This window comes from Lampetra fluviatilis, chromosome 5 (assembly GCF_964198595.1).
Source record: "Lampetra fluviatilis chromosome 5, kcLamFluv1.1, whole genome shotgun sequence".
NCBI classification, from domain to species: Eukaryota; Metazoa; Chordata; class Hyperoartia; order Petromyzontiformes; family Petromyzontidae; genus Lampetra; species Lampetra fluviatilis.
This window is the reverse complement of record NC_136279.1, coordinates 13512719-13537745: the sequence shown is the minus strand read 5'-3', so window position 1 is coordinate 13537745 and position 25027 is coordinate 13512719. Positions and strand designations below refer to the sequence as shown.

The 25027-nt window shown below is 44.8% G+C and overlaps 1 protein-coding gene across 1 annotated transcript in view; it reads right to left on the bottom strand.

Moving 5' to 3' along the window:
- LOC144932590 (transforming growth factor-beta-induced protein ig-h3-like) overlaps positions 1-22509 on the bottom strand; it is a 33812-nt gene extending 11303 nt beyond the window's left edge. Inside the window, exons 1-7 of the mRNA XM_078856806.1 lie at positions 22379-22509; positions 18482-18580; positions 10568-10632; positions 8576-8733; positions 7325-7489; positions 6088-6234; positions 5530-5671 (exon numbers count right to left, since the gene is read on the bottom strand). Coding sequence (XP_078712932.1) covers positions 5530-5671; positions 6088-6234; positions 7325-7489; positions 8576-8733; positions 10568-10632; positions 18482-18580; positions 22379-22491 — 889 coding nt within the window. The 5' untranslated portion in view covers positions 22492-22509. The remainder of the gene's footprint in view (positions 1-5529; positions 5672-6087; positions 6235-7324; positions 7490-8575; positions 8734-10567; positions 10633-18481; positions 18581-22378) is intronic.
- Positions 22510-25027: the final 2518 nt, after the last annotated feature.

Sequence of the window (25027 nt, the reverse complement as noted above, 5' to 3'; positions counted from 1 at the left end):
TGAACTTCTGCTTGCCTCTGACTACAGGACCATTCGGTTTCAGTGATGTGAGTCTAATCCAAGACGCGGGAAGAGTTGTGATGCAGTGGTTAGTGCACTGCGTTATGAACGCGGCGACCTCAGTTTGATTCCTGGCCGCGGCCAATGCCAATGGATAGTGATATCTGAAACTGTCCTGGGAACTGAATTTTCACCAACCTGAACTAACCAATGGGGTGAAGTTTAGTCAAATAACCCATATGACACGCATAGTGTCGAAGGCCTTGATGCAGGGATGATTTGACACAAGGAAGAAAACAGAAATAAATGTAGATGATTGGGCATGATTATCATAAATTATGTTTTATAAGGACCCGAGGGAAGGAATGTCGAACAAATAGTCTACTACTGTATCACCGAACATTAAAACATTTGGGCCGCAAAACATTGTAGTTCGGATGTAGATTTGTTTCACACAGATCAGGGTCAGCCTAAAGTTCAACATTGCTTTAAGTGCCCTGATAAAGACTTAAAATGTTTAATCCCTATGATCGATTTACCAAGTAATTTGACTGTTGAGCGTATGATGCTAATCAGATATAAAGTTAGTTTAGCCTGCTGCCAGTTACTAGTAGGCTATATATACACATATATAGTTCTAAACATATATAAATTGTATTCCCCTCTGAACATAGGGTTTCCATCAAGCAACCTTACATGGAGCATGCTTTGGTAGAAACATCATCTTCACTTTGACACCGGTTAAATATCGCACAACGCAATCCTCGCGATGCCAAGAGCATCCACACAAATATAGCGACGGCAGCATTCCGACAACACGCCGACACAGCAGCCTGCCTCCCCCTCCTCCTCTCCCCCTCTCTATCCCTGCTCTTCACATTCTCCCTCCTGCTCCATCTCACTTCTCCAATGTCCCACCCGCACTCTCTCTTCCAATCCCTCTCTCCGCCTTGTTTCACAGATCTCCCTCCCTCGCTTTCATCCATCTCCCTTCTTTCACGCATGTGTTATCCCTCATGACCCATCGCCACTTCACTCACTCACCCTCTCACTCATTCACTTAGCCACCAAATTATTCATCCACTCACCCATGCACCCATTCACTCACTCACAATAACTCACGCCCACCCATATGATTGATCACCCACTCATTCGCTAACAATCGGCAGGAATTTATATACTTTTGCACTTAATCTATTTTACAAATAGCTCATTGGATTTTTCCAGGATAAATACTAATTCTGATTGTGATTATCCACTATACCTTTCTTTTATTCATCTCTCCATTCACCCATTCCTCCCTAACTTCTCTGTGAATTTATTTCTCCCTCCCTTGCGATTGATCTCTCTATTCCCTGCACTCTTCCTCCTCTCCCCTCACGCATCTTCTTTTTTCGTATGGCTGGTGTAGATGTACTGCAACAACTAAAATTTCACATTCAAGTAGTCAAGCCATATCACCACTTCAGGAGTAGCGACGTGGATCGCTGTGATGTCTCCTTCGTATTTGTGGACCAGGAATTGCGTCGTTATATGTTGTATGGTCTGTTCCGGATGACCACAGTCGTACACTGGAGAGTTTTTAATTTTCCATTTATGAATCTGCCATGGTTTGTGCAAATGCGATTTAGGGTGGACCAGGAGCTTAGTGGAGTTCTTTTGAACTCCATTCAGCTCTCAAAGCTTCATTGGGGTTGATCTCGTATTGTTGACGGTTAACCGCATGGGTCCAAAAGGGTTTTCATGACGTCAAGCAATGAAGGGGGACGTTATTGAGGTCCTGATGAATGGGAAAGATTTCCCAGAGAGTTGCAGCGTTGCGGCAGATGGGTGGGGGAGAGATTTGGGTGTTGGGGTCGACTTGCGGTGTTCAGTTTGACATCAACAAGTCGAGTGTTTCGACTTCTTGTCCACACTGGTGCACAGTACTCAGCTGCAGAGTACACAAGGACCATCATTGATGTTCACACCAGTGGTGCTGATACTACCCAGCATGTGCTTGCCAGTTAGATCACGCTCACTTAAGTCATCAGCCACTCCCAGAAACTGGAGGAATCGTCATCATAAATCCTTCACCACGTGCCGAGATTAAACTCCTGTGCCCCGTGATGTGGCCCTCATGGCCCCGTGCCAGCACCACTAAGGACATGCGTTCACACCATGGGAATGGGCATCCTTATCACTTCGTGGCTCATAATGGCGCTGTTAACAGCCTAAGTTAGCACTTCTGGACTGGGTTCAATAGTTAGGGCTATGTTGTGCCTCTCTCAGAGACTCAACCTGACCGTAGTAGGACAGTGAAACAGCCCCCTGTGACGGTATGGGTTCACGCATTGAATATTTAGATCCATTCTATCTGATAAAGATACTGAGATGTCAGTCGATGCTTTTTTTAATTTCTGAGTTAGAATACTGTGGCGTTTTGTTTGTTAACCTTGTCGATTCTACACTGTGTCGGCTCCAACTAGTTCAATATTGCTGCAGCCACAGTGCTCACTCGCGTATGCCATTTACAATACATTTACTCCCATCCTTTATTCACCACACTGGTTTGGTTTCCTATACATTTCATGACTGTTTTAACATTTTGCTGACTAACTTTGCTGAACTTTCGGAAGCTCGTTGCAGTCGTCTAACATTAGGAGGGGCGAGGAACTTCATTTGTTATGCTTCCTGCCTCCGGAAATATCCTCTAAGTCATATCAGGGATGCTGGCACAATTTTATCTTTTGAATCAAATAAAAACACACGTTTGTTTAAGTTAGCTTATTTTCAATCTGGATGGATTTCCTTTTTGAGTTTTAATTGTAAATCATTGTAAATCACTGTTGGATGCTCTGAAACGTATAGAGCTTGACGAAACATTCGCAGATCGCAGCTACGGTCAGAGCAGGTTTCTACCACCTCCGAACACTCCGAGGATTGCACCCGCTTCTCTCTGCCCCAGACCTGGAATCATTAGTTCATGCCTTTGTGTCAACACGCCTGGATTATGGTAACGCCCTCTACACAGAGCTACCAACTTGGATTGGTGCAGATGCTGCAGTTAGTGCAGAATGGAGCTGCCCAGATGATCAGGCGGGTTAGCCGTTTTGAACACATTACACTGGCTACCAGTCTGCTTCTGCATTCAATTCAAGGTTACTCTCCTAACCTATAAAGCACTGCATGGCTTGGCCCCTATTTACTGTACCCGCAAAACCACTTCTCCCTGCAATCCTCAGGCGCACACACACTCCGTTCCATGGGAACGGAAAGAATTGCCGAGTCGAGGATTGTTCAGCCACCGCTGGTGGGAAATGGGGCCTTCTCAAGCGCAGCCCCAAAAATCTGGTTCACCCTGCCACTGGACGTCCGAAACACGCCGAGTGTTTCTCAATTCTGTGGTCTGTACAAGACACATCTGTTCAGACTTGCCTTCCCATAACATCTAAAATGTAAGGGGGGGGGGGGGGTAAACCCTGTTTATTGACTTATGTATATTATTTACTACTTGTCTTTCTTATGCTATTGCGTGTGTGAACCCGAGACCTGGGTCTACTCTCAGAGGCTCATATTGGCCATGTTAGAGGAGGCACTCAGAGCAAGAACCTCTATGGGCTACAGTCTAAGCTCTGAGATGCACCCGGGCCCCAGGAACTGAGCCCAGGCTGTCAGTGGTGCTGGCTCGGTGCTGCAACACTGGCGTAATGAACTCTGTCTGCCCTGTGGTCTCCAAATGAATAATTCATTTAATTACGGCATTGGAATTCTGAATATAAATTTTAAATGAACATAAAAGCTCAGTAAACTGCAAATATCCAGGAAATACTGCTCCTAAGTAAACTGTGAATAGTTTGCCACAGATTCCCATGGGGTCATTTGTTGATGATTATAGAGAGAAAATGTTGTTTTAGACAAGGACGTTTGTGTTATTAGAGCATTCAAAGGTTTATCAAAACATCCGCCGTTTGGCCTTGTAAACGGCTGGGATAAGTTATGTTAGCAAGCACCTATTAAGGCCGGCACACCACACAAGGGGGGAGTGTGGCCTTGCATAACACTAAGCCACATATGACTCACCAATGCTGATGTTCAAACACCAAATTGGACATCAGATTTACAGTTGATCTCATGGAAGTCAGCATGGTGCTTCAAGAGGGGGGGGGGGGTCATTTGAATAGCACCAAACATCTTATTAGCACGGTTGGCTACATACAGTGTGAAAGAAGTTCAACATAATTACATACAAACGTGTGCTAAACCATCTTTGTCTTCCCAGGTATTAAAATATCTGATTCACGTGTTGCTGGCAAATTCTCGATTGTTCCTGATTTTTTGTGGAAATGTACCGATGTCTTCATCACCAGCAAATGGACAAATCATCAAAGTGATGCATTTCCGCCGTTTCTTCAGGATGTGAATCCAACCCCATGACCACACGCACCCTATATTACTCATTTAAGACTAAGTCAGTTTAAGGGGTGCCCAGGCTAGGTTCAAATGCGTAAATCTAGACCAGGGCTGTTCAAGCTTTTTTGGAGACCCTGGGCAAAATATCAGATGAGGCCCTATTTGAAGCCCCTTCAGCTCTTTTTAAGGCCTGGCAGATCTCATACCCAAAGCAGATTACCACAGATTACCACACCACAGATTACCACACCACAGATTACCACACCACAGATTACCACACCACAGATTACCACACCACAGATTACCACACCACAGATTACCACACCACAGATTACCACACCACAGATTACCACCCCACAGATTACCACACCACAGATTACCACACCACAGATTACCACACCACAGATTACCACACCACAGTTTACCACACCTGCCCCCTGTCTCTACAGCCCTTAGCTAACGATGTGTGGTGGTGGGTTCATGAGAGAAGTTGGAGGGACATGGAGCTGGGCAGTGGAGGCAGGGCTAAGGTGATTCTGTGGATTTCAAGTAGGAAAGAGCGGCATTGCCTTTGCTTAGGAGCTGAGAGGTAGGACACTATACGGATTAGTTGAACAAAAAGGGGTTTGAATCCCTGTCTTACATTCTACAGAATTGTCTATAACCCAATCTCTTGGTTGCAATACCTCTTCACTGATTGTTAATTTTAATATACTCGAGCACGAGTGTTGAATAGGACTTTCAAATGTCTTTGGTGAGTCACACACATGAACACATCCCTTTGTGTTGTCCAATAATAAGGTAAGAATGTCGACCAGGCCTTTGCAGTGACTGAGTAGGCAAAACTTTGAAACACAAATTTAATATGTTCTCCTCTAGTACCTGATTACTGGTGCCGTACAAAATCATTATACAATCCATTATAACATTGAAAAGAATGCCTTAAAAATATCATAGTTACTTGACTGATAGTATTGAATCAACCTGCTCCTACTCCCATACCATGAGGATTTTTAGCTGGAGGGATGCAATTTCTTGTCAGGCCCCTCAGTCCACCAAGTAAGGGGCTAATATTTCCCCTCCCTCCACCCCGTGGTGCCCGCTATGCCATATAATTCCCGAAAAACGTTGCCTTACTCTTGAGGGTTTTGGGGTCAGCCATGATGCGATCCATCGTCTCCTTTGGAACCTTTTCTATGGCCTCATTTGTCGGAGCAAAGAGCGTAAGGGGCCCCTCGGATGACAGGAGGGGCATCATCCCAGCCTTCTCCATCAAGTCCTGCACATGGAGACATGGAGACACAAAGCATGGAACACCAGAGATGCAGACCTGGGGACAAGGGGCATGGGGACAATAGAAGGTCATGCTAAGATTACGAAGTGAACATGAAGATTGGGGAAGGAAACAGGAGGTGATATAAAGTCTATGTTGAGTTTAAGGGTGGTCTAAACAAGGAGATTGAATACAGGAGAGACACTAGGTAGACCCCTTGGCAGCGTGGCATACAGAAAGGAAATGCAACGCGGGATGTTGACTATGGAGACCGTAGGTGATTTCGAGACAACAGCAATTGGCTGGTTAGATAAGTGTGAATGTATGTGAGTTGTACATGCGTGTGTGTGCAAAAGTGTGCGTGAATGTATATGCACGAGTGTGTTTCTATGCATGTGTCTGTGCCTGAGTGTACGTAGTACCTTCAGTGACTCCAGTTCAGCGGTAAACTCCACAATCTCAGAGATGCGGTTTGAGACAGGAACGATGACTCTGTCGATCGTATGAACCACGCCATTTGTGGCCAGAAAGTTTGGACGAATTAATCGAGCACAGTTTACTGTCACCACCTGAAAAAAACAACCACGACCATCATTTTGCCATCACCACGAATCTGCTGGAGGGCAGCTGCCACCAGTTCCCAAGAAGCATCATTCACACACCGTTCTACATCTCCGATTTGTCATTAGAGATCATATAAAACTGTGATGCATCGATGTCAGGAGGTAATGGCTCAGATACATTATGGGGTTTCTATGAAAAAAAAATTATCGAATAAGTGCCATGTATGACAATTAAAGTGATGTAGGAAATGGATAGGATGAATGAAGATGTATACATCCTTCCAAATATGACTCAACAGGATAAAAGTGCACTTGTCAAAAATATTGTTGAATAAATACATTTAGGATGCGGTGAATGAGACTGAAATTGTGATAAGCCACGCTTGACACACGAACCACAGATAGTTACACTCAGGACATGAAAACATGTTTACACACTGTACCAGTTACTCATTTTAGGCTGAGTAAAACTTGGGGAGGCCTGGGACCAATGCACATTTTCAGTGCTGATTTCAGCTTTGGCCAGGTATAAAACTCTGGTTACGAGGTTCATAGCACTGTTCACTAACCACCATGTCACTACTCCCATACACATACATGCGCATACAGAGACAAAGATCCTCCGTATAGCCTTAATAGACTGTTGGGACAAGTGCTGTTAGCGAGTACCTATGAAGGCCGCCACGGCACATGAGGGGGTGGGTTGTCAGCACCATGCCCCGCCAAATTTGTCTCCCTTGTGATTTTTTTACACACCTCACCAGGTACTCATTTGAGGCTGAGTCGACCTGGGGGAGGCCCAGGACCGGTAAAAATAATCGTCACTGGTGTTGGCCGTGAGTGGGAATCGAACTCGGGTCACCAGGTTCATGGTGCAGCGAGATAACCACTGCGCCACCGCTCCCCACACATGTCTATACACACAGATATCCACACATGCACACACACATGACTGTATACACAAACATCAATAAAATGACTATACACAAACACACGCCCAGACACAGATACCCACGTGCACACACACACGCCCATACAGATAGACACTCACACGCACACACATGTACACACACATGTCGTCTGCATGACCCCTGACCCCATTGCTGTGGTGGTTGATGAAGAGCGGTTGGTTCTCGTAGTTGGAGGTGAGGACGAGTCCGTCTCGGAGGTCGCTTGTGAGCAGGCGCCGGGAAACCATGTGGTAGCTCAGGGCATTCCTCAGCTCCAGATTCACATTGCTCACCAGAGCCTCTCTGATATCCTGGCCGCAGGAAGGCGGCAGAGGGAGGAGAGGAAAGGGGACATCACAGGCATGGACTCACAGGAAGCATTTCTGGTGCAGAAGCCATGGTCATGGTCTACACAGTGCCAAGAGGTAAATGGGTGCAGTGGAAACAGGATAGGGGATAAAATTGTCCAAGCGGGAGAGCCATGTGCTATAATAAAGCTGCACGTTGCGGACCCTATCCTTCCATGAGCTTCCTAACGTAATCTGCAAGCACCTGTATCCCAAGTACAGACATTTATTTTTTGTACAAACTTTTGTAAATGATTAAATAACAAATGCTGAAGCGCTGCCTATGTTTTATTATTATATTGGTGCTTGTAAAGAAGTGATAATAGCAGCAAGATTGTGAATGTAAATGTATTAATATACTTGGGAAGTCTACTGACATGGAACAACGACTGCACGAAAGGCATAAGAGTGAGGATCACAAAGGCAAAAGTAAAAAAATGGCAGGATTACATAACATCTGGAGAAGTAAGCAAATCAGCTACTAGACCAAACTGAACATTTTAAGAACATGCGTGTTTGGTACAGCTTTGAATGCCTGCAAGACTTGGAGATTAAAAAAGACTGACAGATAAGATATTGGCACTAGAAATGTATTGCTACAGAAGGATAGTGCATCTAAGCTGGACCCAAAGAGTGCCCAATGTAGAAGTAAGAAAACGACTGCACATAGAAGAAGGCCTGCTGCATGCACTGATGAGAAGGAAATTGTCCCTATTTGGACACATATGTGGGATGGACAACAACAGTAAAATTAAAAGTGTGTTGTTCGGAAAAATGGAAGGAACTGGAAAGAGAGGAAGACCTAACGGAGAATGACTTGACAACAGAAGAGGTTGGTGCCAGGAAGATGTGCATTACGTGGAAACATGACAAAATGTGCAATGGACACCTATGGGCTATCTGCCCATGGATCGTGATGATGATGTGATGATGATGATTGGTGCTTGTGAATGTTTAACCACCCAAAGCGATGACGGCCACAGTACCAGCAATTGTAAAGATACACAATGCCTTGTAAAGCCATATTATGGGTTCATGTATGGGCCGTACCTCAGACAGAGCCTCCCAGGCCTCGTCGCTGGGCGTGAAGACTGTGTAGATCCCGGAGGACTCCACGTTGGGCCTCAGGCCAGAAGTGTTGAAGTAGCTCTGTGTAGACATGGCCTCCACGTACCCCATGGTGTTGTAGACGTTCTCCATGGGTGTGACTGCCAGCAGATAATCCAGGCTTACATTTGGTCAAGACAGTGACATTTCTCTTGTCCATGCTGATATTGGGGAGGGTGCTTTTAGCCAACATATTGCTTGATTATCCTACAGATACTGACCCCCACCATGGGAATGTGGAATTTCCACCACTAGCTCAGGGCTTCCAAAGCCGAAGGGCATTGCTCCATTGCTCGTTTATGCAAGTGTATGAGCGTGTATATGTGTGTACGAGCATACTATACATATGTACGCGAGTGTACGTATCCCTTTTAAAAGGGAGTTGGGCATGGTTCTGGCCACGACACCCATTCGCTAGTTGTTCCAGCCTTAATAGGTGCTCGCAAACAGCCATTTTCAACAGTCTATGTAGGCTCCATGGGGAATCTTTGTCCTTTGTAGCCCTTATAAATCTGCAGATAAGATGACTCGGTGGCTCTAAATGTGGGCGAGATTGCTGTATATTAACATGGCATTCCAGTCTTGCATCGTGGCCACTGCAAACGAGATATAGCATCGGCGTCGACGCACTCGTGCCCAATTGCTCTCCACATGAATGCACTCTAATCGCTTTGACTAATCTAAGTGCTGTCTGCTAGCATGTATGGCATGTGAACACCAAGCCAGAAAAATACTGAACCCTTGCATGGATCCGTTCCGTGTGTAATAGCCATTTAGAGGTGCAATTATTAATGGAATGAAAACGATTCTTAAACTCACAACGCATGTATCCAATTGAGTGTGTCATGTATTACTTTTCATTTATGCTAAATATAAGCTGTTGCATATAGGTAAAGAAGTGAACAAGACTACAAACTAGACATAAAAAATCATAAACAATAAAAAAAAAGCCAACATTCGAATCGAATCAAAACCGAAATCATGGCAATTCATCTAAATTATTGTGGAAAGGTATGAATCCTTATATCTCACATAAGGATTCTAAACGATTATTGATAAATTATTAAAGCCCAACCCGATCATTGATTTAGCAATGTTATTAATTTATTCATAATAGGTTTGGACTTGATTATCGATTCCAAAGTGTATAAATCAACAACTGAATACCGTGACATTTTTGTAAAGAACGTTCAAACCACATGGTACTCCTCAGTCGCCACGTGGTACATTACAATGGACTCACACGTAAGAGACTGTGTTATTAACTTATTATTGTTAGACATTTTGATCATTACCATCAGCTATGATCTATCCACTGCTGGGTGAAGGCCTCCCAATGTCTCCATCCATACTTGTGTAATGAGCGACTTCCAGACACGACGTGTAGAGGGCTTCTTATTCATTTCTAACACTTGCAGGTACAACAATCACTGGGCGACACATATATACATAGGGCTACGCATAGCTGACTCACCCACACAGCCCCATCGTTGGCTGACTAATATAGCGACGACGACGATGATAGCCGTACAGCGGATCGGCCATGCGGCCGGACGATGAAGAGAGATGACGGCGAAGACAGTGACGGCAGCCAGGACCCGGATCCCACGACAGCCCCGAACCTCTGGTCCCGTCCCCCTTATATACTCCTCGGCGTGGCCAGGCCCCGCCCCGGCCACGCCCCCTTCTAGAATCTTCCAGCAGGTTCCCAGAGCTTCCCGACTGAACCCGCCTTTAACCTTTAGCCCAGTTACGCCCCCTTATAGTTGGTTATTATATCACGCCCCCTACCCGCGATTATCCCTCCTGGCCAACAGATGGCACCCTGTCATTACACTTGTATCGCACTAACGTTGTTGTGGATGCAGTTAAGGCTGTAGCTATGTCGTGACAGTGGTGGTGGCGGTGGTTGTGGTTAGGGTTGTGGTCTCTTACTTGCAGAGCAGCCATTTATGCCGTCCACCTTCACGTATCCCGGGCAGCAGTCATACGTCACCACTCTGTTCGAGATGCAAACACGAATATTCACAATAAGCTTCTGAGATTATTGGGGCAAATGCTTTTATTCAGCACCTGTTGTGGTTGGAATTATTTTCACAGTTGCAGAGCACAGGCCTATGGAGCGGCCAGAAACAGAGAGCAATTATGATAGACCAGCAGATAATAATTAACTGGTTTCTGTGCAGGGTGCTGTGAACTCGGGGAAAGCTACATTATGAGGGATTTCCAAAGTTGAGCAGTAAGATGAATGAGCGACTCGGATACATGTTTTTTGCTATGTTGTGGTTGTTGACCATGTTAAAAACAGCAAATCTGGTGAACGAGTCCTTTGACATTGGTAGAGAGATTGAGACGTGAGGTTCATGAGCACAAAAGCTGTTGCGCCTCTGATTAGCACGGTTGACTACGTACGGTGCGAAAGAAGTTCAACATACATACATTCATACGGCAGTAACGGTATAAGAGTAAAAAGGAATAGACTGACGGGTTGTGATGGAGTTATTGGAGTGAATCGGTGATTTTGGGAGGGTCAATCAACTTAACCACTTCACGTTGTACTGTATTTAGCCGAGAGCAGAATGAGATGTCACTGTAGTTCTCCCACTCCAGCTGGACTTGTGCTTTGTACAGTGTCAGTAAGTGATCAGAGGTGAAGAAAGCTTTGGCTCGAAAACGTAATCCAAGCGTCTTCAACACCTGCTTAGCCAGATTAGTAATGTAGCTGTTGTGACAGTTCACATTGAATGGTCGTGCTAAGCCGATTGATGGATTAACTTGGGATATGATGAGCATTGTTAAATGTGACCAGAAGAATAGTTGAATTGACATCTAGCTTAGGTGATATAGTATGAACTGGGTTGCCTTTGAGTTGCTAGTGATCCGGTATTTGTCACCCTGAACATGGGTTATTTTATAGCCAATGGCGACAGTGAAATCTATTACTACCTGCCTGGAATAGGTCCTCGACTGAATGACGAGGCCAGTATCATGTATGCTTAGCCACCTTTGTCTTTCCAGTGATCACGTGACAACATCAGTTGCAAGTGGTATTAGAACATGTATTGGACCTCCCTTAAGTTGACTCGGCCGTAAATGGTGTGGAGACAACAGTGACCGAATGTGGACCTCCTCCTCTGTTAGGCAAAGCTCTAATAAACTAAACTACAGTATTTTAATTTTACCAGGTAAGGCCCACTGAGCTATAAAGCCATTTTTCAGAAACGACCTAGCCACATAGCTCAACGAAGTGGTTTATCATGTGCAAATGTATAGCAGCCAAACACTCTAAATGCATTATTCTAAATGTGAGTGGAAAAACGGGAGGGCACGGAAAAAAATCCACGCGACCACGGGGAGAACATGCAAACTCAAATCTACAGCCGTCAGGCGAGGTAGTTAACATATCACCACCGTGGCTCCCTACGGTGGCGAGATACGTGCTCGCTTACAGCATGGCCTTTGTCATTGTATTTGTGTATCTATAACTGTAGTATATATGTGTAGTACCTATGCACATGAGTATCTGGAGTCTGTATATTATTGTGTAGGCATGTGCATATTTGTACAGCCTGTGACCAAATCACCCGGAATGTGCCAGATCTTGTCAGGTCTTGGAAACTAAACAGACTTGATCCTGGATATTGCTTGGATGGGTAAACAACATGAACGGTTGTTATAGGCTGCTGTGGGATTACGCGATGGGAAGCAAAGGGCAGTGCAGCTACATTCATGGTTGTAATTTACTTCTGTGCTCCCACGACTCTGCTGTCCACCTTCAACCCGCTCTCACCAGCATGGAGAAATATGGCCAAATTATTCCCACAAACCAGCCAGTGTAGGGAGTCCCAGGGCCGTCTAGGGTAAATGACACCGTGTAGACCCCACGACGCCTTCAAACCAAACCAAAAGTATTACATCTGACACCTTAACGTCGAAGCGCGGGGCCCCCCAATTCGCGGGGCCCTGGGCGGCCTCCCCAATTAGACATACCCTAGGGATTGCTCTGGGGAAGCTCATATCCACCAGTGGATTGACAAACGGCATACTTCTTTGAGCGTGTGTGCATGTGTCTGAGAGTATGTGCAACATATCGTGCAAGGAATTGCGTGAATGTGTCTCGTCTAAGCTTGGTGGGGCACGCAGTTGTGCATTGAGTCTTGCCACTTCAGTGATCTTGCACAATAAAAAGCAGGTTAATCAGCAATCCAGCGAGAATGTCTCTATCGGTAAAAATTAATCACGGTGAAATTCCTGCTTTAATGTTTTCTCAACCGGCAATGTTATTCTGTGCGTGTGTGACTGCTGTAGGTGTGTGTGTATGTGTAGTGTAGCGGTTAGCGCTACGCTGCGCTATGAACCCGGCGGCCCGAGTTCGATTCCTGCTCACGCTCAACACCAGTGACAATTATCTGAACCGGTCCTGGACCTGCCCTAGGTCGACTCAGACTCAAATGAGTACCGGCCTTCATACGTACTGGCTAACAGCACTTGTCCCAACAGTCTGTAAGCTACACGGGGGATGTTTGTCCTTTTATGTCACGGTGTGAGCTATGTGACCCTTTTGCTCGAGTAGTAAGTGAAAGCCTATGTGTGTAGGTGTGTGAATATTGGTCGTGGACCGACTCACCACCCTACCCAGCACAGACACTGACTCATCGAATAATTAGGGGCCGTCCATAAATTATTTTAAGATGTTTTCTTGTTCATGTTTTTGTTTTTTGTTTGTTGCGGTTGCACCCGATTCAAGAGCCGAATGGCTCACAGGGCTATACCTAATAAATGAACTTGAACTTGACGTCACGCGATTTTGGACGATTTTTTTACCCCCCCCCCCCCCCCATCGTCACACGGCGTCAGAAAAAGTCAGACCCCCCCTCAAATATGACGTCACAAAGCTCTTCCCCCCCCAAGAAAAATAAAACATGCTTCAAATCGCTTTAAACTATTGACATTGTAGTGCGTATTTAATGTGGCGCTGCACTCTGATGTTGTAGGAGAAAACATGTATTAAAAAGTCTATTAAATTAAGTAGAACGTGTTGTCTATATTTATTTAAAGTTGCGCATTTTTATGTGACGTCACATTTCTCAAACCCCACCCCCCTCGTTACACATCGTCACAAATGTCTGACCCCCCCCCCAGGTACGTGACGTCATTTATGGACTGCCCCTTATCGCGATTCAAATGAATGGATTGCGCTGACTGGTAGTGCTTCTTATGGCTAGTGAGAAATTGCATTGTTTTATCCTTTGGCAGGGTGATTAGCAACGTTCTATACAGGCCTGTGTGTTGATGTCGAAGTTGGTGTGCCAGTTCAGGGCGAATGTCTCAGGTGAATGTATCAGATGCTGCCAGCCAGAATGGTCGAAGTGTGTGGGGCATTGTTGCCATTACAGTACATACAATGACATATGAATATAATAGCACAATCTGCTACATATTCCATTCCACATGTGTACATATACAGCCCCCCCACCCTTTGTCAATCCACTGCTGGTGACGGCCTCCTCTCGCTGTGCGGGTTGTTTGACCAAACTTCACCACTCTGGTCAGAGTGAAAAAATAAGCACACAACTCTTATAACCTCGGTTATTACGAGTGCGCAGTATTCATTTATATATTGCAAGCTCATTCACACGCGGCGGCAGAAAAGCATGGTACAATAGTCAATTTTGCTCGGCTGCCCTGTGCTGTCAATAACACATGTTATGACTATTCAATACGTGTAGCATGACATTAATAATAATTTCTTTCTTTAAAAAATCGACAGTGATAATAGAGTCGCCGCATCGCCCCACCACGAGTGACTGCTGCACGTTACAACGGGCACGTTCCGTGTGTGCGGTCGGGGGTATATGAATACGCGTGTGTATTAATATCGATGCGTGTTGTATGTGAGGGCGTCTGCCCGCACGTACGTGTATGCATGGCGTGTGTCTGTCGTTAACTCGGATAATTTACTCGTCGGGCTATAAGTGTCCCATCTGCTGTCTTAACTACAGTATCCGCTGGCCAGAAAATTCCGGCGCAATTATGTCACAGCGTATATATATATAAAGTGCTGTCGTTATATGATTATAACTGGCTAATCGATGTCAGTAGATGCCGACGGACTGGCTCACGATGCTGGTGATGACAGCCTCTATCCACTGCTCCATAGTATAGTCTCCCATGTCACTGTATATGGTAGAAGACATGGAAATAGATTATTTAAAACATCTGAAATCAATGTTATGAATGTTGAAAAGGTTTTACAAGTGTCCTGCAGTCAAACATTTGCTTTTAAATGCAGTACAAAACATCAGTGACTCGTGATTAATATGGAATTCAGACCTAGTACAAATTACTGAATTAAGATTGAGTGGAATTCCTAAAGCATCTCAATGCGATTGCATCCTAAAAATCTGAATAAAAAGAAACTCACTGCATGAGATTGCGGTGAAAATGTTTTTTGGAGGATTGCCCTCCTCTCCGTGTTAGTGATTGTGTTATCAACATCATCTCTTGAGATGGAGAAATGTTTTTGGATCTCTTGCAGAGCAGTGCAACCCTTCGTGTTAAGAGAATGAGCTGTGGAAGCAGATATCACAGAGCTACATCTGAGATCCCTTCAAGTGACCTTTGGCCTATAAAGTAGAGGGCAACACTTTCCCACTACATTTTCCACTGAGAGTAACGTTTGTCACACAATCGTCAAAACAATTATTAGTAAATTTCCGAACTGAAGTATACCCAAATTAAGTGCAGAACAAAATTACATGTGACGGTTATTTTTGTGCAGGCAATGTTCACCGAGCTGACACCATGAACCCTTGAGAACCCGGTGGCTGTCTGGATTCAATTCCAGGATCTCAAAAGTGCCACCTCAACGCTCTGACCTCTGAGTGTCCTGGCCACCTTGAGAAGCGATTTTTACTTATTGGAAGGGGGACTTAGCAAATGGAGAGTGCTGGTTTGTACCAAACAATATATTCAGATTAATGGAAAGAAACACAGGCAGATGATAAGAGGAACATCTTTATCTTGGACTAGAACAAACCGATGAAGTCAGCCATGTGGACAGATTGAAGTGAGACTTCCAGACTGTGGGAGCAGCAGCAGAGAATGTGTAACCTTCCACTGAGTGAGGATTGACTCAGGATTTGACAGGAGGCCTTGGCTACTGGAGCAGAGTGGACTTAGGGGAGGGCGAGTAGTGATGTGAGAAGGTATAGGAAGGTTATGGCAGCCCTGTCTCATGTTGACATTCGTGTAAAAACTCTTTATGCACCATACTGGAGCATTATGGGTAAATACATTACTTAAATTATCTTCTGTATCTCCACTTCTTTTGTCTATTGGCCTACTGGCTTTCTAGACCCATTTTAACTTGGACTATGCTTAAGAAAGCCAACTCTGGACTGGTTTCAAGCTTCTGGGTCTCATCAGCAAATACTGCTCACTTACCAGATGTCATTGATGATTGCACGTTCTCTAAATGACGGGGTTTTGTCAGCCGAAATAAAATAATTGAAACTACTTCATTTTTGTATTTCTACATGCAAACGTTGTAAAGTCCTGCTAGTCTGGAAGTCAAACTAGTGTGGGTACAGTTTTATAATGGGTCCACACACTTGATTAGTGTAGCACTGCTTGATAAGGAAACATATAATTGGCGATGTATCTGGCAATGGCCCTTCAAAACAGAATATAAATATAGAGGCTATAAAGATGTAGAGTCAAAAAGATTCACTCTACCTCTCTGCTCTCTCTATGTATGCGCTATGAAGACGGCACATTACCCACAAATCACCTCTTCTAGAAATGTATTTCTTTTAAGGCAGTATAAACGACAAATGTATTGAGTTTATTGTTACGTGTGCTTGTTCAGCACTACCAATACAATATCACCAAATAATTAGATTAATGTAGAGTGAGTACTCGGAAGAGCATCTTATTTGGTTTCTGACTAGTGTGGCCCTCTGTAGTATTTCACGTTAGGGTTGGAGTTAGGGTTCCAACACACCACTTCAAGGAAGATCTGGCTACACACAATTCTACGTTTTAAAAAATCTTTATGAAAAGTCCACGAAGATTTTGATTTACGTGAGTGCGCCTGATTTTCGTCAGATCTCCGGAGAAGAGAATGGTTGAGCTTGGATCGTTCTTTGGGTGGGGGACCACCATACACAAAAAGGGGTCATAGACTGCACCGCGGCTACATCGTCAGCAGAGGGCAGTGCAGCAACATCCACTTGTATTGTACCACGTCCCTTCACCAACACACATTGACCGTCGTGGTGAAGTATGAGCTCATAACCTTCACAATACACACTGCGTGGGGGAAATGTTCCCATCCGGTAAAGGTTTGACAAAAGGGCTGTACATGTAGAGCACCACTGGAGGTTGATGAATACTCCCGATTGATGGCCCGCTGTGCTCACGTGTTCCTTGCTTATGGAAGAAATAGAGGCCACGGGGCTGGGCTCCGATAAAGCGTGACGCACACTGGCACCGTTTCCCGTGATATGGATGAATTAATGTGTTTATTGCAATGAAATAAATAAAGCTGGCGAAGTTTGTTCTAACGACTGAAAGGGCATGTCATCGAATAGATCTTGCAACAAAGACTTCTTCCAGATGATAGATTCCAAAGCGTCACTTGTTTATTAAACAAGGCAACCTTGGACAAGTTGTACACGCCCACACAAAGTTTCTGATTGGTTCTGCAGCTGTAATAGCAGAATTGTTTATTCGTGTACAAAAGTTTTATAAAAAGTAATATCATGGAAAAAATAACATGCCTTTAAAAAATGTACCGCATTAGATCAGTTCACATATTTTTTCGATGCTCAAATCACCCTGAATGCACCTGGTCTCATCAAATAAAAAAAAACTGATTTCAGCCTCATCATGAGGCCTCCTTTGCCAGTACCAAAATTTCATAGGTTTTTTCCCCTTTTTTCTGTCAAAAAAACTGAAACCTTTTTGTTTGCATTCTGACCGCTGGTATTGTGGTTAGTGTAAACATGATTCCTTGTAAAAAAAGGTTTAAGTTTTGTTGCCAGAGAAAAGGGGTAAAAAAACCTATGATTAGATTTCAGCCTGGTTAGTACTTGGATGAGAGAATACCGAGGAACACCAGGTGATGTAGGACTGACTGCGAGGTAGCCATCATGTGGCAGTACAGCGAATGATTAAATCTAAGCATGTGAAACTTTGATTGTTACCCCCTCGTATGTGTTGGTTTTCTTCGGTTACTCCAATTTCATCCCATATGTAAAATACTGTACTCATTTAGGAAGTTGGCAAACATCTCAGTGCATTATCCTCATGTATAGAGTCTTGAGACTCAGATAAGCTCTCTGTAATTTCTAAAGGGCATAATTTTTCACGTTATACTTAACTATTTTCGGTGAATGAGGTCTTTGTACATCCTCGTAAGAGTAATTATAGTCTCACTTACAAGGAACGAACTCATGAACCATTGCCACATGGCGACTTATTTCGAAAAAGTCGAGACCCTTTGTGTATTTGGTTTGTGCGGTTACATCTCACTGATGAGCCCCAACTCTACAGTTGGGAACTGAGTCTTGCGTTACAGCAGTGCATAGCGAACGCTCAAAATAAAGTGCTGTCATCTCCGCTCCTAACAGCTGACATGGTGATGGAACGGTGCCAAGGAGAGATGTATAAATATTATCGTTAATATTATTTAGGACGCATTAGACGCCAAAAAATGCCCGTGAAATGTCACGGTTTTAACTTCAAACTTTCCTTCCCATGATGTGTAAGTTTTCTTCCGTGTCCTACAACAATGCCTCGCCCCCGTGTTTCCCATGGTGTCCTCCCGCGTGTCCCTTCGCTCACGTGGGCTGCCCGCAGATCTTCCGCGCGTACCACTGCTTGCAGCTGGAGTAGTATTTCTTGCCGGTGCCTTCGATCTGTTGCACGGCGCACACGTTGGGTCTGTAGGAGAAGGAAAAGGTGCAACCACCATCACTGAGGATTTCCGAATTGACACTCCCGTCCATGACTTGACACCGAGAGCACACGATCACGTGACTTAATGCGATCGCAAAGATCATTTTAAAAAGGTTATATTTTTGGAATTGACGATAAGAGCATGTCATATTTGACGTCGAAGATGCAGTCTAAATTCAAGAAATTGGAGTTAATATTCAGATACTGTGTGTTAAAACAGATTCAGAGTTTGCTTGTCTTGAATCAATACTGCTGAATGTATGCGCTCCCAGAAGGCCGTGCGGCTAATGGGTTGTGTGAGGAATGCTTTTATTTTTACGTCAAGGGATATTTTATGCTGATCTGTTTTCATATTTATAGTCTCTACAACGACGTTCATGACTATTTTAAGTTATTTAAGTTATATTTAATACGAGATGCGAGAATGGGAATTGTTCCCATAGCCTGGCGTGAATTGTATTGCGTTCATCATCGAATAACAGACCACGACTTTGGACAATTCGCGGAAAGTTTAACACTCATTGGTGATTATAAAGTAGCGAATGAAAGCAATTAACGCATAATATTATACAGTACACAGTATTATAGTTTGCCAACAGTTGAAAATACGTAACTCTCGTCATTTACAGCCCCTTCTCAAGCCACTGTTGGATCGAGGCTTCCCCGACATCGTGGAGGTCATGGAGGCTAAATTTTGATTTAAAGCTTTCGTGACTGCAGGGATTCATCTTCTTGGTTCTTTCGGTAAAGTCACGTAGAAGGGAAGTAATAAAATAATAAAAATAAAACATAATAAAATTATTCTCACGACGTTTCGGCCTCGACGGACCTGGTTTTCACCTGATGACGGCTGCTTGCGTTGTGGCCGAAACGTCGTGAGAATAATTTTATTATGTTTTATTTTTATTATTTTATTACTTCCCTTCTACGTGACTTTACCGAAAGAACCAAGAAGAGGGGTCATGGAGGCTGTTTGACCATACTTCTCCACGATGGTCACTGCGGGTTGGTGAAGGGGGGCGGGCCCAGGACCGGTTCATATATCTCTCGCCACTGATGCTAACCATGGCCGGGATTCGAATACAGGAAGGTAGCGGTATCCACTGACCACTGGACCAACGCTCTCCACCCAGCCTCCCATTTATGCAACTCAGAATATGCAGATATTTTGTGAAATTAGAAACGTACAATTCGACTGACAAATGTCTATATTCTTGGTTCTTTCGGTAAAGTCACGTAGAAGGGAAATAATAAAAGGATACAAATAATAAAAATATTTGTATTATTATAAATAATACAAATATTATAAATAATACAAATATTTGTATTTTTTTCGGTAAAGTCACGTAGAAGGGAAATAATAAAATAATACACATAATACAATATTTGTATTATTATAAATAATACAACTATTTGTATTATTTTATTATGTCCCTTCTACGTGACTTTACCGAAAGAACCAAGAATATGAATCCCTGCAGTCACGAAAGCTTTAAATAAAAATTTGACAAATGTCTGTTCACGGCATATTGTCTTTGATCTCCGATAAGTAAATGGGTCACAACAAGTTATATATATTTGTCCAGACGAGGCATAAATATACACGCAATAGTCATGGTTCGCCGTCTGGGAATGCCCGCTGGTTATGTGAATAAGCTGGCGCCTCCATCCACAAAGTGAGCCCTTGTCAGCGAGTGGAACGAACGAAGCTCCGTGCCCAAAGGCGTATTGCATCAATAACCTGTCTTATGCGTGTCAAACGTTCTATCATCGTCGGCCGTGGTCTATATACTGCTGGATAAATGTTGGCCCATCAGCATCAAGTGCCATGATTAATACGATGCTGGATGAAGGGTTTTTCCATCGTTGTCGAAACATGATCTATCCGCTGCAAGATGAAGCTCTCCACTCTCTACGCCGTCGCCACCCCTCGTGGCATTGCGATTCCACAATTCATCTCACTCCTGCACGTACATTAATTTATCTCCTCTGTCCGTTTCATACACCGGCAAATGCATTTACAAAGACACAGACTTCTCGCATAGCCTACACGGGCTGTTGAAGCAAGTTCTGTTAGTGAGCGACTTTGAAAAGGCTGTAACGGCGCATGGGAGGGTGGTGTGGCTAGAATGACGCCCAGAAATATGGAACCATAATGCATTATGGAGGAACAATGATACAAATGTATAGCAAAAACAAATCCCATACTCTCACAAACGAGTTTTCAGATGAGAAAGACCTGTGGCTATTTCCACAGTTAAATAATAATTGGTCACCAAGTGTCTGCTTCTCTTTTTACCTGTCCATACATGAAATCCATTCAGTTCAAATATGTGTGAAGATCCCCCATATTTCCGTTTATTATTCTGGAGAGAATTGTGCCACGTGCAATTGTGCGCGTTAATGCTCCCGAGTGGGTGGTGTGACCAGAACCGCGCTGGGGTGACGCCTTTGTCTTGTCACCCCCAGCATTGATGTTGAGGCAGGGTATGTGCATGATGGTCTGCAGGAATCGAACTCAGCCCCTCATCTATTGCCTCACTACACCACGTACAAAGACAAAACATAAGTCAAGACTTTTCACAGACTGTAATTCAATTGACGTTAGCGAGAACCTATTAAGGTCGGCACGCCGCACAAAAGGGTGGTGTGGTTATAAACACGCCCAACCACCTTTGTCTCCCTAGTGCTGATGTTTAGACACCGCGTTAAATACTAATTGATGGCTTATGCGACCTAGGCGATGCCTAGAACCGCTATTGGTATTCGCCACTGTGGTGAGCCGTGTTCACGAATGGAACCCAGCTGGCCAGATTCGAAGGGCTGCGTGCTAAAAGCTACACCACCGCTTCACCCTGCACCCCATAAACACAATGACGCATACAGGCGACACCATGGACACAGGTATGCAGATTAATCCCACTCTCTCACGCACACCGGCCCGCTCTCGTGCCAGTATAAGAATCCCATATTTAGACTGAGTAAACTTTTGGATCGGCGCTTATGTGTGTAAGCGACTGGGGCACACAAGTGAATCATACATCACGCTAACTCACCGACACTTTGACATGTACGCACGTAGGCGAAAAGAGACACGGGCCCATAGGACTCATACATTGAAGCAAGCACTCACTCAGACACAAACACACAACGTTACATACAGATACACACATGCATAAAGACATAGACACACACCCAAATAAAAAGAACTACTAAACACAACGAAATTCACACAATCCCATACATACAGACTCACAGACACAAAGATCTCCCGTATAGCCTGAACAGACTTTTGCAGAAAGTGCTGTTAGCGAGCACCTATGAAGACTGGTACGGCACAGGAGGGATGGGTGAACAGCACCACCCTGGCCGTCCTTGCCTCCACAGATTTAGATATCGAATCAAACACTTGTGTAAGGCTGAGTCAACCAGGATGGGCCAAAGACAGTTTCTGATGCCGCTTGCCACTGATATCCGTAGCCCGGAATCGAAATCTGGTCGCCGGATTCCTGTACCACCGCTCCCTATATTAATACTTCTACACAAAGCCAAAGATCAGCGTATAACCTATCCGGTCTATTGGGGGAAAGTGCTGTTGGCGAGCACAAATTATTTTTTTTAAGGCCGGTACTATGCAGCAGGGAGTGGTGTGTCCAGCACCATGCATTGGCCGCATTTTCCATGCTGATGTCTTACACCCCAGGTACTAATCAATTGCTGAGTCGACCTAGGTAAGAGCCAAAACCACACACTCGGACGCACGCAGACACTCACACACCTTACCCCTGCTTGTTCCCGCGCACACGGCTGTGGTACAGGTGTTTGTCGAAGGCAGATCCCTCCGAGGGGACGACGGTGACAGCGGCCAGCAGCAGGCACGCGACAAGCAGCATCATCCTCCTCCTCCCTGGGGACCCCGCACTGCAGGGACCTGGCCGGGTCGGACGCCGGCTTTATGGGAGGCGGGACCCGGGAAGGACTTGGGGGGCGGGATGTGGGAGTGAACGGCTGGCTGGTGTCCGTCACATGCAGAGACCGAGATCTATCTCCCCTATAGCTTGCGGATTAGATTGCTGGGGAAAAGAACTGTTTAGCCGACCCAAGTTGGTGTGGATAGGATTTCAACTCAGGTCGCCGGGTTCGAAGGGCGGTGCGATAACTGCTGTGTGCCACTGCTCCGCACGCTACACACGCAGCGCGCGCACGTGTCGCGTGCTAGTTTCCTGGAAGGGTTCCGAATCATTAAAGAGCGTAACCATGTGCACATAGACAATGTGCAGCCCTCTTTGGCCATGAACTTATCGCTGGTGGAAGAGGGCATCCCCACGCCGTGCGGGCTGTGGATTTAGTTTCAGTTATTTTCATTTATTATTATTTTATTTTATTATTATTACCTACGTGACTTTACCGAAATAACCTAAGATTATGGGCTATGGAAAGTTATCTCTCACTACGTCGGTCAGCGCGAGTTGGTGAAGCGAGCAGCATCGAAGCACAGTACAACAATGAATATTGCTGCACTGCTCCCTGCTGACCAAAACGCAACAGAACCCCGAAGTTGCCTATGATGATCAGGCGCGCAAATGTGCCCCTCGTCCGAATGACATCCAGGCTGAGCCCTACTTAACCTCCGGGATCTGAAGAGATCGGGCGCATTGCGGGTGATTTGGTTAGGGGCATGAGAAATATAGATCCGTCCAAAGGAACACAACAATCTTGTCCTACTCGTGAACGGAATGTTGAATAAATGCATTTAGGAAAGAGGGAATGTTACTGGTAGGAACCTCCTGGTTACACCCGCCCACATGAGATTATTGTGTCCGTCCGTCCGTCGTGCATCCAAAAATGGGAGGGGTGGGGCTGGGTGGAAAGGGTGGGGAGGGGAGGGTGGGGAGGGGCTGGGTGGGGAGGGAGGGGCTGGGTGGGGGGTGGGAGGGGTGGGGCTGGGTGGGGAGGGGCTGGTCACCCCGTGGTGCCCTTATAAAACTCAACGTTTAACCTACTCACGCCGGCTTGTGCCCGCCATCACAGTCGGCCATATTTGTGGAATACACCACGCCACACTACAATGACAATAGTTTAAAGCGATCTGAAGCATGTTTCATTTGGGGGGGGGGCAGAGCTTTGTGACGTCATATTTGAGAGGGGGGGGGGGGTCTGACTTATTGTGACGCCGTGTGACGAGGGGAGGGGGGTCCAAAATCGTCCAAAATCGCCTGACGTCATTTATGGACGGCCCCTAACCCGTGCGGAAGCGTTTGGAGGAGAGTGAGAGCAGAGGCAGGGAAACCAAGGAGCATATAGCGGTGGATGAACCCGGGTGAAGCTGATCTCTATGAACAGCAGTCGAAGTCATTCCCTGTCCATCAATGGATGTAACCTAGCTGTCCGATGGCTTCTGCGCTCTCCAGCACGCACAGTGCACATCAACCAATCCACAGAAGGCAATTTAATTCATTCATTTATTATGGGAACATATAATGTGAAAATATTCATAGTCTTTGTTCTTTAATGTTTAGCAGAAAACAAGGGAATATAGATATTTAGTCTGACCTTGACCCTCCCTCACCTATGAAAATGCACATATATTGTTTGATTGTTCTAGTTTCAAGAAAAGGCTCGAATAAATGTGCGCTAATAATGTCAGCATTATAGTCGCGACCTGCATATTTACAAGGAGTAGTGTTTCGAGGATTCGTGAACTTTATTGTTTACGCCAGTGCCTTTTTTCCTCTCCAGATTTTGTCGCTAGGTGGCACACGTCTCACATTATAAAATACAAACATCGATTTCCTTGCGCAACGTAAAACTACGAGAGTGCTAAATGCCAGAGTAAAATAGTTTTAGAAAATTGAGCTGAGATATGGTTAAACTTATAAAGTGGCAAATTGTGCCAATGTGTAAGCTACAATGTGGCTATAATTGGACAAGTGGAGATGAGACGGCTGTAATCATGAGTACATTACTGTTTGGGATATATAATATAATCGACCAGTTCTTATTGTATTTTTGCTGAAGACTGACATTTCTCAACACTTTCGTGGACTGTTAGGAGAGTGAAATTCGCACTCTCAAATCTCAAAATCTGAACAGCGAGCAAAGCAATTAAGACTTTGATAGCTGCGTCCCCACGCTGCTCAGAAACATCGCTTGAATCATCCTCGACAGCAACCTTTTTGTTGGCTACTCTACCCCTTGTTGAATTTTGTTTCAGGCGAGAACCCCTTTGCCTGGCACAACATGGTTCTGAGAAATAAATGTACAAATAATGAACATCAATATTTTAACCAATTGTCCATTTTGTTAGCTACCCCACACTAGCTAGCAAGCGAATGGAACAATTCTAGATTTGAAGTTTTCGTGACTGCAAGGATCCATACTCTTTGGTTCTTTCGGTAAAGTCACGTAGGTGAAAAAATTATAAAATAAGAA